This window comes from Oryctolagus cuniculus, chromosome 6, assembly GCF_964237555.1.
Source record: "Oryctolagus cuniculus chromosome 6, mOryCun1.1, whole genome shotgun sequence".
NCBI classification, from domain to species: domain Eukaryota; kingdom Metazoa; phylum Chordata; class Mammalia; order Lagomorpha; family Leporidae; genus Oryctolagus; species Oryctolagus cuniculus.
In genome coordinates this window covers 46,084,755-46,102,916 of record NC_091437.1, presented here as the reverse complement: position 1 = coordinate 46,102,916, position 18,162 = coordinate 46,084,755, and the positions used below count along the sequence as shown (strand labels likewise).

At 38.1% G+C, this 18,162-nt stretch overlaps 1 protein-coding gene across 4 annotated transcripts in view; it reads left to right on the top strand.

Moving 5' to 3' along the window:
* Positions 1-18,162, top strand: part of RNF145 (ring finger protein 145) — a 44,698-nt gene that overhangs the window by 4,664 nt on the left and 21,872 nt on the right. For 3 of the 4 annotated variants that reach the window (XM_070076387.1, XM_051844420.2, XM_051844419.2), the window contains exons 2-4: positions 1,541-1,761; positions 7,597-7,705; positions 15,904-15,995. In XM_070076387.1, coding sequence (XP_069932488.1) covers positions 1,578-1,761; positions 7,597-7,705; positions 15,904-15,995 — 385 coding nt within the window. In that variant the 5' untranslated portion in view covers positions 1,541-1,577. Of the gene's footprint in view, positions 1-292; positions 463-1,540; positions 1,762-7,596; positions 7,706-15,903; positions 15,996-18,162 lie in introns of those variants that run through there. The other variant, XM_002710188.5, reaches the window with a different exon arrangement.

Genomic DNA, 18,162 nt, shown 5'->3' with positions numbered 1-18,162 from the left:
ATGAATAGTTATATTGTATTATTAGAGAACAGTGACAAGAAGGATTCTGTACATGTTTAGTACAGACTTCTTTTTTTCCCTAATATTTTCAATTCAAGGTTGGTTGAATCTGAAATGTGGAACACACAGATACAGGGTTCTATAATATCAAGAACTTTGAGACATTTAGTTGAGTTTCCTGAATGGTTTTTTAGTGCTTTCCCTCATAGGACAGAACTCTTTGGTTTTGATTTTTAAAATATTTTTTCTTTTGTAGGAAGATTATTTAAATAATCTTGTTCATTTAAGATAATCAGAATTACAGGATTTATAAAAATGCTAATTCTGTATTACAAGAAAACAGCATTTGGATTATCGTGATGGTTGATACATGATCACTGAAAAACTTGGGTTAACAGAGTGCTTGCTTGAGCTGCCTTTGACTTTTAACTGTCTCATCTAGGAAGCTATGAAAATTGGAGGGTAAGACGGAAACACTGACATTTTTAACCATAGGGTAGCAATCTGTCATTATAATATTTTTCAGAAATAAATGTTTTCGTTTGTCCCATAATGTCTGAAATTACTGCTAAAGCTAGCAGCGTGTTTAGCTTTCTCAGCAAAATTCTTAAAAGGAAATTGTCAGAGTGAGCTATCTAGAAGTATCTTTATTTTAAGTGTTTACCCACTTAAGTTTGCCCTGTTTCTCGGGTTAGTTTGCAGCTCTACCATATGAAGCAGTATTTCATTGAATTGTCCTTTTAAGTAGTGGATTATCCAGGAGATCCTGGTAACTGCCTTTCATTCCCTTCCTTCCTCTTTGCTTTTTTTTTTTCTTTTTTGTTGTAATTAACATATAAGCAGAGATCTTACATACTCAGTGCCTGGCTTCTTGCGGTGTCTGCATTTCTGTGTATCAACGGAAGAATTTGATGAGCATTATTTTCCCACTTTGAAAGCAACTTATGGGAATTTTAGACTAAGTTTAATAATTAAAATAATAACATTGCAAGTGATGTCTCCTCCACCTTTGTCTACATTATGAGTTCTCTGGATTGTAAATTTAGTAGTTTAGTTTTGATTGTAAGTGAATAAGGAAAAGGATAGACTATGAGATGCTGCAGTTCACCAAATTTTTATTGAATAGCTTAGGTTTTTAATATAGTAAATATTTAAGATTTGCGTTCTTTTTCGAGAGTCACATATATCTCAAGCAATTTTATAGGAGTGAATTTTTCTTTTTTAACAAATTGGGCAATAGTACAGTATTCTTACAAGATGTTTGGTTGCTATGTGGCTATCTTTGAAGCTGATGGCCCTTTTAAAATAAATTTTAAGACTTGAACGTTTAATCAGAATCATAAAGTTGGATAGACCTGAAAGTATTGTGAAAACATTGCAAAGCTCATTTTATCAATACCTAAAAATAAGATATATTGCTAAGGAGTTTTATACACTCTTAACAGTTTTTGTATATGACCAACCCATTAGGTTCATAAGGGGATATCTAAAAGCTATTTATATTGACTTATTTTTACATTTTGTATCTTCTGAATTTTAGGTCTGCTCCAAGAGGGAAATAACAAAAACAAAAAACAATGGCTGCAAAAGAGAAACTGGAGGCAGTGCTGAATGTGGCCCTAAGGGTGCCGAGCATCATGCTGTTGGATGTTCTATACCGATGGGATGTCAGCTCCTTTTTCCAGCAGATCCAAAGAAGTAGCCTCAGCAACAACCCCCTTTTCCAATATAAGTATTTGGCTCTTAATATGCATTATGTAGGTAAGTGGCTACATTGTATTTTCTAACCTTAGAGTGAACAATCCAATTTGTCTTTGTATGTTTTGAATTGTGGTTAATGAAGTTCAGTTATAGATCACAGTGATATAATCATTGGTGAAGGTTTATGAGTCTTGATTGTTTTATTTGTCTTATCATTCATTGCATTGAATTATTAGAACTAGAGTATGGCAGGCGGTCTGAGATTTATTTTACTGGGTAAAATTGGAAGACAGAAGAAAACATTTTTGAGTTTTAATATGATAAAATGTAAGTAATGAGAAATTCTTTTTCAGACATTTGGCCTCCTCTAATTTTTCCTTATTTTGGAATTTGTAGTAATTCAGAAATTTGTTGTTGTCTTTGAGAGGCCAAGAGAGAGCAAGCTCCTATCCACTGATTGACTCCCCAAAGGCCCACAGTTGCTGGGCCTGAGCCAAATTGAAGCTGAGAGCCAGGAACTTAATCCAGGTCTCCCATGTGAGTGGCAGGGACCCAACTTCTCAAGCTATCACCAGGGCCTCCCAGGATGTGCATCAGCTAAAAGCTACATTTGAGAGTGGAGTCAGGACTTGAATCCAGGCATTTTGAGATAGGATGCAGGCATCGCAACTGGCAGTTTAACCACCATGCCACATGCCTGTCCCAGAAGGTAAGGTCTTTGAAATGCAATATTCTTTATTATTTCTGAGAAAACTAAAACATTAATATTACTTGAGGAGTCAGTGCTGCGGCATAGTGGGTAAAAGCCGCCATCTGTAGTGCCGGCATCTTATATGGGCGCTGGTTTGAGTCCCAGCTGCTCCACTTCCAATCCATCTCCCTGCTCTGGCCTGGGGAAGCAGTGGAAGATGGCACAAGTCCTTGGACCCTTGCACTCACATGGGAGACCTGGAAGAAGCTCCTGGCTCCTGGCTTTGGATCAGCCCAGCTCCAGCTGTTGTGGCCATATGGGGAGTGAACCTTTGTTTCTCTGCCTCTGCCTCTGCTTCTCTGTCACTCTACCTTTCAAATAAATAATTAAATCTTTAGAAAACAATCAGTTGAATATAAAGTGTTCATTTCAATGAAATGAAATGTGGGAAATGGTACTAAAATATTTTCTTTTTAAAAAATACTCCTAGAATGGTATTATGCCTTGAGCTTACTGGTGAAAGTAATGGTGAGTATTAAAACTATAGTAGCACAACATTCTTAACTATTGGTTTGACAAAGGTATAAAACAGTTTTACAAAAGTATATTTGCAGCAATACTCATAAAAAAACAGATGTTTCTTTTTTTGGTTGTTTCTTTTTAAAATTTTAGCTCCCGCATATAAGGGAGAACATGCAGTATTTGTCTTTATGAGTCATGTTATATCTTTCAATGTTATGTTTATTAATTCATTTGGAGTTGATTTTGAAGTGTAGTGTGAGGGACCAGTGTTGTGGTGTAGAGGGTAAAGCTGCCACTTGTGGTGCCATTGTTCTGTATGGGTGCTGGTTTGTGTCCTGGCTGTTCCACTTCTGATCCCACTCCCTGCTAATTCCCTTGGAAAGCAATGGAATATGGCCCAGGTGTTTGGGGCCCTGCCACCTACGTAGGAGACCTAGAAGAAGCTCCTGGCTGCTGGCTCCAGTCTGACCCAGCACTGACTGCCAGTTGCAGCCATCTGGAGAGAATAAACCAGTGAATGGAAGATCTCTTTCTCTGTAACTGATTTATTTATTTATTTATTTATTTATTTATTTATTTTTGAAGATTTATTTGAAAGAGTTACAGAGAGAGGTAGAAACAGAGAGAGAGACCTTCCATCAGCTGGTTCACTCCCCTGGTGGCTGCAACGGCCCAAGCTGTGCTGATCCGAAGCCAGGAGCAAAGAGCTTCCTCTGGGTCTCCCATGTAGGTGCAGGGGCCCAAGGACTTGGGCCATCTTCTACTGCTATCCCAGGCCATAGTAGAGAGCTGGATCAGAAGAGGAGCAGCCGGAACTAGAACCGGCTCCCATAAGGAATACCTGCGCTTCAGGCCAGGGCTTTAACCCGCTGTGCCACAGTGCCGGCCCCTGTAAGTGATTTTCAAATAAATCTTAAAATAAAAATAAAAACTTAAGAAAATAAGCAACAAATTTAAAAAAAAAGAAGTGCAGTGTGAGGTAAGGATTTCACTTGATATTTTTCCCCTTATGTTCTACCACAGTGATTTGCAATGCTGCCATTAATATGAACCCAAACTCTAATGACAACATGGATGTATTGCTGGATTCTGTCTTCTGCTGTACTGAACTATCTACATCAACATATTTTTTAAAATTACTGTAACTTTGTAATAAATTTTTATATCTGGAAAAAAAGTAATGGTGAGAGATTAAGGAAATACAGGCATGAGACAGATTAAATTAATCTTGAATAAAAGTCATGATCATAAGTTTTAGGTTAATTTTTAGTTTGCATTTGTGTGTGTCACAATATATTTTTATCATTGCTATTGTGTAATTCCAGTCATGGCTCAAGGGGTGTTTTGTAGTGTTTGTTAATAATATTTTAGTTAGAATTGCCCATAATGAAGCATATTTTTCATAGAAAACTATGGAGTTTTGTCCTGTCTCTGTGGGAAATATTTTAATCTAGAGGAGGACTTCCTGGGTTCCACATTTTAGCCTTGAGAACCCCCTGTGGCTCTAAGAGAGCACCAGGCAAGCCACTATGAGAAGAGTGGTATTGTAGGAAAGACACTGCACAAGCAGCAAAACATCTGGGCTCAATAAGCTCATCTCTTGTAGCTGGTACTAACTTGGGAAAGTCTGTGAAATGAGAAGGTTCCTTTATATTGCAAAACACTATAATTCTCAGCCCTTTATTAAAGGCTTTCTATGTTAGCCAATTTATGGAAAGTAATTCCAGTCAGTTGTAGAACAATTGGGCACTTGGCTAAGACTTTTAGCTTCATCAGCAAAGTAATTCACCCTGTGGTTTAAAAAACATACTTATCATATATTATTTCTGAACAAATTGGAATATTTGCTAAAAGAACAGCTGCCCAATAGCCAGAAACATTAGAAATTGAGTGGGTTCTAGTACCGTTGAAGTTCATCTTTTCTGGCCTATCACTTTGGGATCTCAGCTGAGCCTTCTTAAATATACTCATTACATGCCTCAGGAGAGGAAGCTCCGTGATTACAAGAGTGGATATTTTCAGCTTGAACATATTTTAGTTGGAGTAATCTCTGTCAGATATTATGTAGTATTGGTGTAATGATCCAGTTTGCAGGATTTTATGCTAAAGTTCATTTACTAATTTTTTAATTTTTGAAACTGGTAATATACTTATGTTTAAAAATGAAAAAAGTATAAGAAAGTATACAGTGAAAGGTATCTCCTGTCTTTCTTTGTTCCTTGCCCACTAAGTTCTCACTCTGAGTCCCAATAAGTAGCTACTATGTTTTCCTTATGTGTAAATCTGGAGATATTTTATGTGTATATAAATAAATGTTTCCCCTTTTTGTTCAGTTGTCAGCCTAATGTACACAGTTCTGAACCCTGATTTGTGTTTATGTTCTGTAGAGCCATAACGACTGCTTTTAGATATTCATGAAATAAAGTTTAGTGCTTTGTTCTTTTTTATAGAAAACTTTTATTTAATAAATATAAATTCCAAAAGTACAACTTTTGGATTATATTGTTTTTTTTTCCCTGTGCTCTGTTTTTTAATGTTGACACTTTCCATTCTGTCAAATCTTAAAACTCTGATTAGATGTTAAGGACTCCTATCTTCCTGTCCCCAAAGCTGTTTTCCAGTGGCATAGTGTGTATCCTTGGATGGATATTCTGTAATTTATTGAGCAATCTATTTGTGAATATTTTAGATAAATTTTATTCTGCTGTAGTTCATACAGCATTGTGCTTAATAACTTTATATAGCCATAATTTCAGCAGATGCAAATATAATCTTAAGTTAAATTACTAGGAATGAGATGGACAGGTTAGAGAGTATATATACATTTGTAATGTTGATAGATATTATTCTTAAAAGGGTTTCATCATTTTGCACCTTTACAGTGTTTGAGCGTTCTAGCAATCCTACATCCTTTTCAAAACAGCCTGTTATCAAACTTCTGTATTTACAGTAGGTGAAACATTAATTTTCTTTTACTTGGTGTAGTTTTGATTTGATTCTCTTTTTTGAGCCAGATTGAACTTAATTCTGTGTTAAGAAAAATTTATTTCTTATAAGAATTGTCAGTTCGTGTCTCTTGCCCAATTTTTATGGGATTGTTAGCCTTTTCTTTTTTTAAAAGATTTGTTTTATTTATTTGAAAGACCGAGTTACAGAGAAAAGAAGATAAGAGAGAGAGGTCTTCCATGTGCTGGTTCACTCCCCAAATGGCTGCAAGAGTTGGAGCGGAGCTGATCCAGAGCCAGGAGCCAGGAGCTTCTTCCGGGTCTCCCACATGGGTGCAGGGGCCCAAGGACTTGGGTCATCCTTTTTGCTTTCCCAGTCTTATTAGCAGGGAGCTAGATTGGAAATGGAGCAACTGGGACTTGAACCGGCGCCCATATGGGATGCTGCCTCTGTAGGTGGCGGCATTACCTGCTACGCCAGAGTGCTGGCCCCAGCTTTTTCTTAACAGTTTGTGGGAGTTTGGTTTACATTAGGGAAATTAACCCTTCATTATGAATTGAAAATATTTTTTTAAAAAGATTTTGTTTATTTGACAGGTAGAGTTACAGACAGTGAGAGAGAGAGAGAGAGAGAAAGGTCTTCCTTCCGTTGGTTCACTCCCCAAATGGCTGCAATGGCTGGAGCTGTGCCGATCTGAATCCAGGAGCCAGGTGCTTCTTCCTGGTCTCCCATGCGGGTGCAGGGGCCAAAGCCCTTGGGCCATCTTCTGCTGCTATCCCAGGCCACAGCAGAGAGCTGGACTGGAAGAGGAGCAACCAGAACTAGAACTGACACCCATACAGGATACTGGCGCCGTAGGCGGAGGATTAACCTAGTGTGCCACGGCGCCAGTCCCGAAAACATTTTTTCTACTTTCAGTTCTCTGATTTGATTTTTGATATGTTGACTTGCAAACATCTTTTTAAAAATGTGGCTGAATTTATCTAAATGTGTATCTAAATAATTGGAGACCCATTAGTCCAGTCTACACACTTGATTATTATATACAAGGCATTATTTTGAGGCCTCCAGTTCTGAGCTTCATTTCCCAGTATGCTTTTTGGTAGTACCAAATTCTACTCTAGCTTAGAGAATTTACTGTCTCCTGAAAGTGTCCTTTGTGCTTGTATGATTGTTGTATCTGCTCTTCTCTTTCCCTGGAGAATTTCTCCTTTCTCCCTAGTCTGGTAAAGAATCATTCATCTTTTGAGGGCCAGTTCAGACTTAACCAACCGTTCATTTCCCCCTTTACTACCTACAATTTACAAAACCTCAACAAACTCCCTTTCCCTTCCACTCAAGAGAAACCTTTCTAATGAAATGAACACCCTCAGAGAGTGACATTAAAACACCCTGACCTTCCTCTGAGACTAGAAAGGATAATAGAATTTGGGTAAAACAAATGAGTAGACTTCATGGAGAGGTAGTTGATGAATCAGGTCACACCTTTGTGGGATGTATTTGACTTTAATGTGGAAAAATCTACAAAAGAAGTGAAAATGCTTTATATACTCAACAGACAAGCCTGTAGTGATATTGTGCTCAATTTACTGTTGTAGTGAAATAGAAAACTTCCAAACTTGTTGAAAACTACTTGGAAAATAATTTATTTCAAGCTTTTTCTATTCGTATAATTCATTGGGATTCTAAGGAAGATTCATATTTTATTTATATATCTCTCTCAATATCTGTTACAGGTTATATCTTAAGTGTTGTGCTGCTCACCTTGCCCAGGCAGCACCTGGTTCAGCTTTATCTCTATTTTTTGACTGCCCTGCTCCTCTATGCTGGTCATCAAATCTCCAGGTAAGAATGTGACCCCATCTTTAAAATATATCACTGAATATAAAATTTTTTCTTGCTAATAAGTACTTCCATAAACACCATTAAGAAGCTAAGGCTTTGGTAGGTATTCAAAAACAGTTTTATAAGTAAATATTAATCTACAGGATTAATATCTGGTGTGGTGCTCAGTTTTCACTCTTGAGATATCCCTGGTCTTAGACTCAGTCATGAAAACAAGTTAAGCTCTCTCTCTAGTATGCCTTTCCACTAAGCTTAAGTGGAAGTCCAGGGACCAATATGACACCAAGAACAGGATGTCTTCTCATTCCAATACTACCAGCCCCAAACCCTTCACAGTCTGTTCCTCTTTATGTTATGAGAGAGAGAGAGAGAGAGAGAGAGAGAGAGAGAGATATCTCACTTGAGTGACAGAAAATGAAAATGGTCCATGATTCCAGTTTTGAATGGAACACAGCTTCACTGGACCACTGTGAAGATTACCAGAAGTGCAGCACTATCCTGAGAGTTCCAGATTTTGCAACTTTGACATCAGAGGATATACCCTTGGTAGTGGCAGTAGCAGAAGTTGAAAGAGTTAAGACAACATCCTAAACTGATTTACCCCCTACCATGTGCAATGCCTGAGACTGGGCTAGGCCAAAGCCAGGAACTGGGAACTCAATGCAGGGTTCCCACTTGGATGGTAGAAACCTAATTGCTTGAGACATCACTGCTGCTTGCTAGGGTTTATATTAGCAGGAAGCTGGAATTGGGAGTTGGAGCTGAAAATTGAACCTAGACACTTTGATATGAAATGTAGGGTTGTTAACCACTAGGGCAAATGCCTGCCCCTATTTATCCATTTTAAATAAATTTTCTATCTGTAGAGTTAGGGTCTAGGCTGTGGAGTCAACATTACAGTATGTGTCAGTGTCTGGGCACCTAAGAGCCACTAAGATCTTGGATCGATGAGTGGGTGGTTGGATAGGTCTGAATTCAAGACCCCTTGTTTGCTACTACATAAACTTGAGTTTTACTTACTGGAAATGTAACCTTAATTTCATCACTTAAGCAGTTGTAAGATCCGGTAAGTTGACATGTGTAAAGCTCTTAACACAATTTCTGACACATAGTAAACTTAGCTCAGTGAATTTTAACATTCTTAATGTCTTATTTTAGAACACAAGAATATTTTGTGAACATATTCTTAGGTGTTAATATTTTAAAAAACAATTTTAAAATGTTAGTATACCATGGTATATCTATATAATGATAGCTTTTTAGAGTTAATATTTTTTTTAAGATTTATTTTATTTATTTCAAAGACAAAATTAGAGAGAGAGGTAGAGACAGAGAGAGGTGTTCCATGGCTTTAACCTGCTGTGCCACAGTGCCGGCCCCTGAGTTGATACAGTTTTGATGAGCAATCAGGAAAATCTCAGTGTTCAAGGAAAGAGCTATTACAATTGTAGCTTTTATTACACTTATAATTTTGGATAAAAAACTATGATCTGGCCTTTTCCTTCATGGTCTTTTTGGTTTCCATGTGGTTTAGTGATGTAGTGATGGCTAAAACCATGTAGCTCTATATTTACAGTGCTACATTCCAGGAGTTTCCAGAGAGGCCAAAACTCCATTTTGCAAGGAAAAAGGGGACTCAAGTAGTCAAAGGGTTTATAAAAAAAAAGCTTTCTTCTCACCATTGTTTTTGTGGTAGTTTCAGTTTTTTACCCTAATGTTTAAAGGTTGCTGTCATTACTAGGAAATTTAAACGTATTTTAAACAAAAAAAATTTTAAATAAACTTTTGTAGTGGATAAAACACTTCTTGTTCCTCTTTCATTTTGATCATTATTCAGTCCTTTGAGGTTTGCAGATGAAAAAACTCAAGTGCATAAACTGGAAGAAAAAATCCCAGATTTTAACCTGAATCCAGGTTTGTTTGTTTTTTAAAGATTTATTTATTTATTTGAAAGAGTTACACAGAGAGAGGAGAGGCAGAGAGAGAGAGGTCTTCTGTCCGATGGTTCACTCCCCAGCTGACCGCAACAGCCAGAGCTGTGCCAATCTGAAGCCAGGAGCAAGGAGCTTCCTCCGGGTCTCCCACGCAGGTGCAGGGACCCAAGGAGTTGGGCCGTCCTTTACTGCTTTCCCAGGCCACAGCAGAGAGCTGGATTGGAAGAGGAACAGCCGGGACTAGAACCGGTGCCCATATGGGCTGCCTGTGCTTCAGGCTAGGGCGTTAACCAGCTGCGCCACAGTGCTGGCCCCTGAATCCAGGTTTTTTAATTCCTAGTTTAGTCCTGTAAGGGAGGCAGCATGCTTAGTGGAAAGAAAATCATTTCTATTTTTATTTTATTTATTTTTAAAATAAACATCTTTATAAATTTTTGTTGTTGTTTATTTTAATTATTTGGAAGGCAGGGAGAGAGAATCTCTCCTTCTGATTCACTTCCCAGATAGCTGTGAGAGCCAGGACTGGATGGGCTGAAGCTTGGAGATGGGAACTCCTTCCGGGTCTCAAATGTGGGTGTCAGGAATACAGATACTTGAGCTGTCAGATCTGCCTCTCAGGATGCACAATAGTAGGAAGCTGGACTCCAGCCCACACCCTTCAATATGGGATTTATGTTTCCCAGGCATCCTCTATGTCCCAAGTAGTATCTTAGCCACTGAGCTAAACAGTTGCCCTGAAAATCTGTTTTGGAATCAGATTAAGTATGGAATTGTTTCCCTGTGTAGTAAATATGTTACCTCAGCAAGTTACTTCTTTGTAACTATAGACTGTGTATCTTACGGACTTTGTTTTGTATTGAATGAATGAATGAATTTTCATGTTAGTATAATTTCTACTACAAAGTATAAATATATAATTTATGTAATAATATAATTTGTCTCACAAAAAGATAGTAAAAACATGCTATCCTTGAATTACTTGCCATATCACAGAATAAATACTGAGATTTGTACATATCACATTTATAGGATAGTGAGGTTGAACTTCTTAGTTTTTAAAAAAATAATGGTTCAGATTGCATATGACAACTTCCTAACCAAGTATCTTTTTAAAAAAATAACAGCTTTATTTAGGTATAATTCATATATCTGTTTAAGTATGCAGCTTAGTGAGTTTTAGTGTATTCACAGAGTTGGACAAACCGTCACCACAGTAAATCTTGCAAGATTTTCATCACCCCAAAAAGAAACCACTTCCCCATTAGTGTATTTGTCTGTATATATTATTTATATCTACCTATCTAATCTATCTGGTTTTTGAACATATGTTCCTTTTTGTTTGCCTGTACTGGGAAAGGTAAATTGGAGGGTTCATTACTTTCTTGCATGGGGACGTCATTCGGGTTTCTTTGGCTTTGGAGTTAACATTGCTTGAAAGCTAGCGTAAATGGCCACAATGTACAGATTGTCCCTAGGTTGTTTAGTGCCTGAGTCAGAGTGTGTAAGAGACTGCTGTCAATACAGGTCTTTCCTCAGCTGGTGAAGTAGTAAGCTCTAGGGGTTTTCTTTTTGTCATTTAAATTCTATAGCTTATATCTTTCTCTGTGTACCAAGAATTTTTTAATTGCAAGTTGTGGTTGAGGCCCTTCTCATATCTTCCATAGCTGTTATGCCCAAATGATTTTAATCAAAAGAGAAGGAAAGTAGATTTGAGAAGTGTTTATTGTATTAGTACTCAGGGCTGTTAGCATTCTACAAATTGTGCGACTGAAGAAAGAGGTTTGAGAAGGAAAAAATTTAATTTAGTTACAAGTAGAATTACAGGAATTCTTGCTTCTGATCATCATAATTAATGTATTTTACGATTTTAAATCCTCTAAATTGAAAAACTGTAATGTCCTTCTTGAACAGCTCATTGAAATAAAATGTTAAAATGTAGAACTTTGTGACTTTGCCTCAAGCTAATTATTGGTCTAAAATAATGTGATGGAATATTGGATAAATCCATCTTTGGATCCTTCGTATTTAGGCTTGCTGTCTTGTTTTTATCTTGTGAGTGAGTCTCACAAGACTCACAAGACTGAATAACCAAGAGTTCTCATTGTCAGCGTGAGATGTCCCAAAGATGTCCATAAGTTAAATAGAGATCTTTGTTAGCATTGATCCTTATTTCAGTTCTCTGCAGTTTGGGATGCGATGCCCAAATTCTCCTTTCAGAGGAGAGAGTGTATAGGGGCTGCATGGGTGTACTAGGTAGTTTGACTCCCATCAAAACCATTCCCCTGGTTCTGGCAAGCAAAGCCCAGCTGGTCCAGTGAAGTCTGCAGGCTTTTTGGGCCTGGCTGTCGTTACTGAAATGGGGCTTATTGAGGAGTCAGCCAGAAGAACTGTCTTGAGAGAGAGGAATTAGGCAATGAGGCACGGGCCAAGAATCCTAGTGGAAATATTAATTTCCAGGGTAAGGTAATTGATACAGATACTTAGATTGGACAGGAATGAAGAATGTTGGGGAAGCGCTGTTTTGGGGGTTCTAGAAGAGGACAAAATATGAGAGCCAGAGGGAGGAAGCTGCTTAATTAACATCAAGGTGTTCTCATTGTGGCCAAAAGATTGATTATTATTCTGAGATGCAGTCCTCCCTTAGTGTCCTATAATCACAACAAATTAGAAAGTATTGAATATAGAGAGAATGAAAGAGAACTACACGTAAAATAGAAAGGTTTAGAAAGTTAAGAGGAGGCTTGAGTAACGAAAGAATGGAAAAGATAAGGAAGTAGTTACATTAAAACCTTATTTATATAACCCAATGAAATAGATTGATAAATAAAATATGTACTTGTGATAAAAGAAAGGCAGCTAAAACTGATTAAGAACCTGGAAATGTTGAGAAGAAAGATAAATTTTTCAGTATAGCTATGAACTGAAAAGTGAACTCTTTTTAAAAACAGTAAAATGGGAGTGGGTGTTTAGCCCAGCAATTAAGATGCCTATATCCCATAATGCAGTATGTGGATTTTGAGTCCTAGCTCTATCTCTGGAATCCTAGCTTTCTGCCAGTGCAGACCCTGGGAGTAAACAGTGATGGCTGAAGTTGTTGGATTCTTGCCACCCATCTGAGAGACCTGAATTGAGTTCTTGTCTCCTAACTTTGGCTCTAGCCCAGCCTGCCCATTGCTGATCATTTGGGAAATGAACCAACAGATGGAAGATTGCTTTTTGTGTCTCTTTATGTCTGAAATAAAAATTTTTAAGAAGCCTTTCAAAGTCCTCACAACAGTCTCTATTTTTTCTTTATAATGCTTACCACAATTGTAAGGATAAGTATTGTCTGCCCTCCTGGTTTGTGAGCTGCATGCTCATGGACATGTCTTGTTTACTGTAGTCTTCAGGCCCTGGTGAAGATGATTTCAGCATTTTATGTGTACAGTAATTCCTTTTTGAGTTAAAAAAAAGTAATTAGAGAGTGGTGGGGGTTGTACAGCAGGTTAAACTGCTGTTTGAGATGTCTACATCTCATATTAGAACACCTGCAATTAAGTCCCACCCAGTTGAGTTTGCTGCTTGTGTGTGTAGGAGGCAGAGATGATGGCCCACGTCCTTGGATTCTTGGCACCAGTGTGAGACCTAGATGGAGTTCCTGGCTCCTGGCTTTTTCCTGATGTAGCCTAGCAGACATCTGGGGATTGAACCAGCAGATGGAAGATTGATTTCTCTCTGTCTCTTCCTTTGTCTTTGTCATTCTGCCTTTTCAATAAATAAATAAAAATTAGAATTTTAATTTTCCTTGAGATAAACTCTAAAGACATGCTTTATAAATGAAGAAAAACTAAAAGAGGCGATGAAATAATGCAGAACAATTAACAAATGTCTCAGAAGTAAGAAATTCTAGAATAATGCTGAGTTTGCTGAGTTGTAATACAAAACATCAGTAATATGTCAGAAGCAATCTGGAGAAAGAAAAGATGGCAGGTACCTCACTTTTGTCTCACCTAGGCCTTCACTAAGGGCCCTGGGACTGAGGCCCTTCTGAGATACTTGGTTTTGGCTTCTCCTTGGGAATAGTGCTCCTGTACATATCACCCCCCCCCATTATTTAGGATAAAATTCATGTAACATAAAGTTAACCATTTTTAAGTAAATAACTCAGTGGCATATAGTACATTATGTTGTGTCACTGTCAGCTGTATTACTTTATCACCACCACCAAATGAAACCCAGTGCCTGTTAAGCAGTTACTTTCATTTCCCCCAGCCCCTGGCAACCACTGATCTGCTTTCTGTTTTTTTGGGTTTTCCCTGGTCTCTGTTGAAGAGGGGTATGTCATAGCCTAAAAGAAATTACTGGACTTTCCAGGCCTAAGTATGATTTGGTTTCAGGATTATATCTCTTTTAAATATAAATTTTAATTTAAAGGACTTTGTAAGTAGTAATGGCGTTTATATTTATGCCTTATTTTAAATTTTAATGTTTTAGCTTTCTATCTTAAAACTGTAAAATGTAATAGTTGCATTGATGGTTACAGATACTTATGTGTTACTTGTACATTTTGTGCCTTTCTACCTTAAAATAGGGTTATTCAAGTGCTATAGGATTGACACTTTGGACCTGGTAATGCTGGGGACTGCCTTGTGCATGGTGGGATGTGTGCGGATGTTCCCAGACATTGCTTAATATCCCTTCAAAAATTGCCTGGGGTTAAGTCATGACATTGAAGTCATTCTTCTTGCGAATGTTGCTTTCTCTTTGAGTAGAGGGAGATTATTAATACAATGTGTGTTAGCTGTAGTCATAAAGTGATAAAGGAGGGTTGCTAGATTACCTGTGAGCTTAATCATTGATTTCTCTAATCATACCCAAAACTGTTCCCAATTTTTAAGAAAAAATTCTTATAGTTTTGATTTTTTTTGGGGGGGGCAGTACTTCCCCAGTGGATTATATAAAGTTCTTTCGATTTTGGCTGTGCTATGCCAAAGGAATTCAGCTTGATTGCCTAATAGGAAGTAATTTCCTGGAAAAAGTAAATACATCTCTATGAGTTTATTCAGAAATACTTGAAATATTCAAGCTGTTTTAAAATACAGTGAATAAAGCATTGAACAGCTGAAGAAAAAAAGAATTTTTTTCCCACAAATTTCCCTTTGGTGCCAAAAGAATTCAAGACAGCAGTCTTCCAGTGCTGCCAGTTAACTTACTGATGATAAATTAAGTTCTCCCTTTTGTGTTTCTCGCCTATGTCTCCTTAGAGTGTAAAAGGCTTTTTGGTTACTACTTACAGCTAATTGTTTCTTAGTAGTCACATGTCAGATGAATTAAAAGGAATAATTTGTTTGATCTATAGGTCATTTCAAAATAGATTTGTAGCCTACTTAGATATTCTCATCAGAGATTCCCTATAAAATTGAAATGACAGTTTTTAAGTATTGCCCTGCTCTAAACCAGTTTTCTACCTGTTGTTCAGTTTTATCTGTAACAGAATATAACTGGGGACAAAATTGGGGGGGAAATAGGAGAGTGCAACTGGAAGAAAGATGAAAGAGATGGGGCCAGCGCCGTAGCTCACTAGGTTAATTTTCCGCCTTGCAGTGCTGGCATCCCATATGGGTGCCGGGTTCTAGTCCCAGTTGCTCTCTTCCAGTCCAGCTCTCTGCTGTGGCCCAGGAAGGCAATGGAGGATGGCCCAAGTGCTTGGACCCTGCACCCGCATGGGAGACCAGGAAGAGGCTTCTGGCTTCAGATCGGCACAGCACCGGCCGTAGTGGCCATTTGGGGAGTGAACCAACAGAAGGAAAACCTTTCTCTGTCTCTCTCTGTCACTGTCTAACTCTGTCTATCAAATTAAAAAAAAAAAAAAAAAGGATGAAAGAGGGGCAATTTGATGATTATCATTAGGTATTACCAGTTATGCAGTGAAGTTGAGAGATGATGTCTCAGTACTGACTTTTGCTGGGCATAAAGTAATTTAAGGAATCCTGAGAGGAAACAAAATTTCAAACAGCGTAGCTTTAGCAGCTGTCTGTGCATAGTAGAATTGTTTCAATAATGTCTGTTTTTAGTGCATGGCAGATGGAGTTTCTATATAATTCTTTATACCTAAATTTTTCTTCACATGTTAAAAGAGGCATTTTTTTTAAGATTTATTTATTTATTTGAAAGAGTTACACAGAGAGAGGAGAGGCAGAGAGAGAGAGGTCTTCTGCCCAGTTTTTTTCCTTCGTATATGCTTGGAATATATATAATACCTTCTTGTATATCTTTCTTATTCAGGGACTATGTTAGGAGTGAACTGGAATCTGCTTATGAAGGACCAATGTACTTAGAACCTCTTTCCATGAATCGGTTTACCACAGCCTTGATAGGTAAGTGTTGTAAAAGAATTAATAGTGCAGATTGGAGCCAACAGCCCCATCATTGCCTTATAAAATTGGTGCACTCTTGCTTAAAATTAGAAAACTTAGTTGTTCATTGAGCTCTTTCCCAGTACAACTATTGCTTAATGTTACATTTTCTCAGTTTTTTCCTCATGCATAAATGCTTCTTAGTTTATGCATTTGTAATCATATTGTACATACTTCATAGTTGTGTGTGTGTGTGTGTGTTTAAGGCTATTTTAAGTATTCAAGAGTATTAATTTTTAAGCAGACTCTTACTTTGAAAGATTAAACTGAAATACATAATATCTTAAATTTACTTATTGAAAGCTATCACCACATTGTTAAAAGTAAGTTGCCAGAAACATCAAGAATTTGAGGTAGGATTGTAATACCCAGGTAGCAGAATGTTAAAAGTACAAGTGTTGGTAAAGATCTAAAAATAATACAGATAGAGTTCAAAGTGAGGTACCAAGCCCCTACTTTGCCAGAGGTTCAGAAAAGGAAGTGAGAGAAAACCTTTTTTGTGACTCTTGAACTCACCCATGTAGAAGGGCATTAAAGGGTTGAATATTGGGGCTGACGTGGCGTAGCTGGTTAAGCCACCAACTGCAGTCCCAGCATCCCATATGGGCACTGATTTGAGTCCCAGTGGCTCCACTTCCCACCCTGTTCCTGGCTGAGGCACCTGGGAAAGCAACCAAAGATGGGCCAAATACCTGGGCCCCTGCCACCTGTATGGAAGACCTGTATGAAGCTCCTGGCTTCACCTTGGCCCACCCCTGGTTGTTGTGGCCATTTGGGGAGTGAACCACCAGATGGAGGCTATCTCTCTATATATCTATATCTATATATCTATCTATATCTATATATCTATCTATAGATAGATATAGATATAGATATATATATATCTCTATATATATCTATATCTATATATATATCTGCCTCTCTGCAACTTCTTTTCAAATAATTTTTAAAAATTACAACTTTTTAAAAGGTTGAATGTTGGACATTGAAGGAGAATTTCTTTAGAGCAAGCCTTTTTTTTTTTTTTTTTTAAAAACCTCCACATGACTACATCTAGAGATTTGGTGTTTGAAGAGTCCCATCTGGTGTCTGATGCAAGCCTATAGACTAAAGCTGCACTGTCCAGGCAAGCCATGGGTGGGTTAAATACTTGAGATGTACTGTGCATGTAACACACATGCCTAATTCCTAAGACAGTATAAATTATCTTGTTAATTTTTATAGAGATTGAGTATCTTAATGGTCATATTTGGGATTTGTTAAGTTATAAAAATGCATGGTGGTGTCCTAGAAAACTTAAAATTATATATGTGACCTGTATTATATTTCTAGTCTTTTTTTTTATTTATTTTTTTTATTTTTTTTATTTTTTTTATTTATTTTTTTATTTTTTGACAGGCAGAGTGGACAGTGAGAGAGAGAGACAGAGAGAAAGGTCTTCCTTTGCCGTTGGTTCACCCTCCAATGGCCGCCGCGGCCGGCGCGCTGCGGCCGGCGCACCCCGCCGATCCGATGGCAGGAGCCAGGAGCCAGGTGCTTTTCCTGGTCTCCCATGGGGTGCAGGGCCCAAGCACCTGGGCCATCCTCCACTGCACTCCCTGGCCACAGCAGAGAGCTGGCCTGGAAGAGGGGCAACCGGGACAGAATCCAGTGCCCCGACCGGGACTAGAACCCGGTGTGCCGGCGCCGCTAGGCAGAGGATTAGCCTAGTGAGCCGCGGCGCCGGCCTATTTCTAGTCTTATATACAGGGGTAGCAAGGAACTGGCTGCTTTTTGAGTGTTTTGACTGTGGAGTGAAAATGCCCTCTAATGCTTTACTGTACTTCATAATTGTGGAGATAAAGGATGTGAGTTTCCAGTGGAGTAGATAAGGGCCTCGAAGTCTGTGGGATTTCTCAGGTCTTGTTCAAGAGATAGGTATAAGACCCTGACAGGGATTGAGCTCCCAGATTTCCAGGAGCTGAGAAAATAACCAAAAAGAGCCAAAGGAGGTTGTGTACCATGCATCAAGGGTATGGCAGTGATCGGAACAATCCCAGAAGAACCCATCAAAGTGCCCAGGAAAAAGATCAGCTTTAAATACCTGAAGTCCAGGGAGTCAGTTCCATATCACTATAAGAATCCAGTC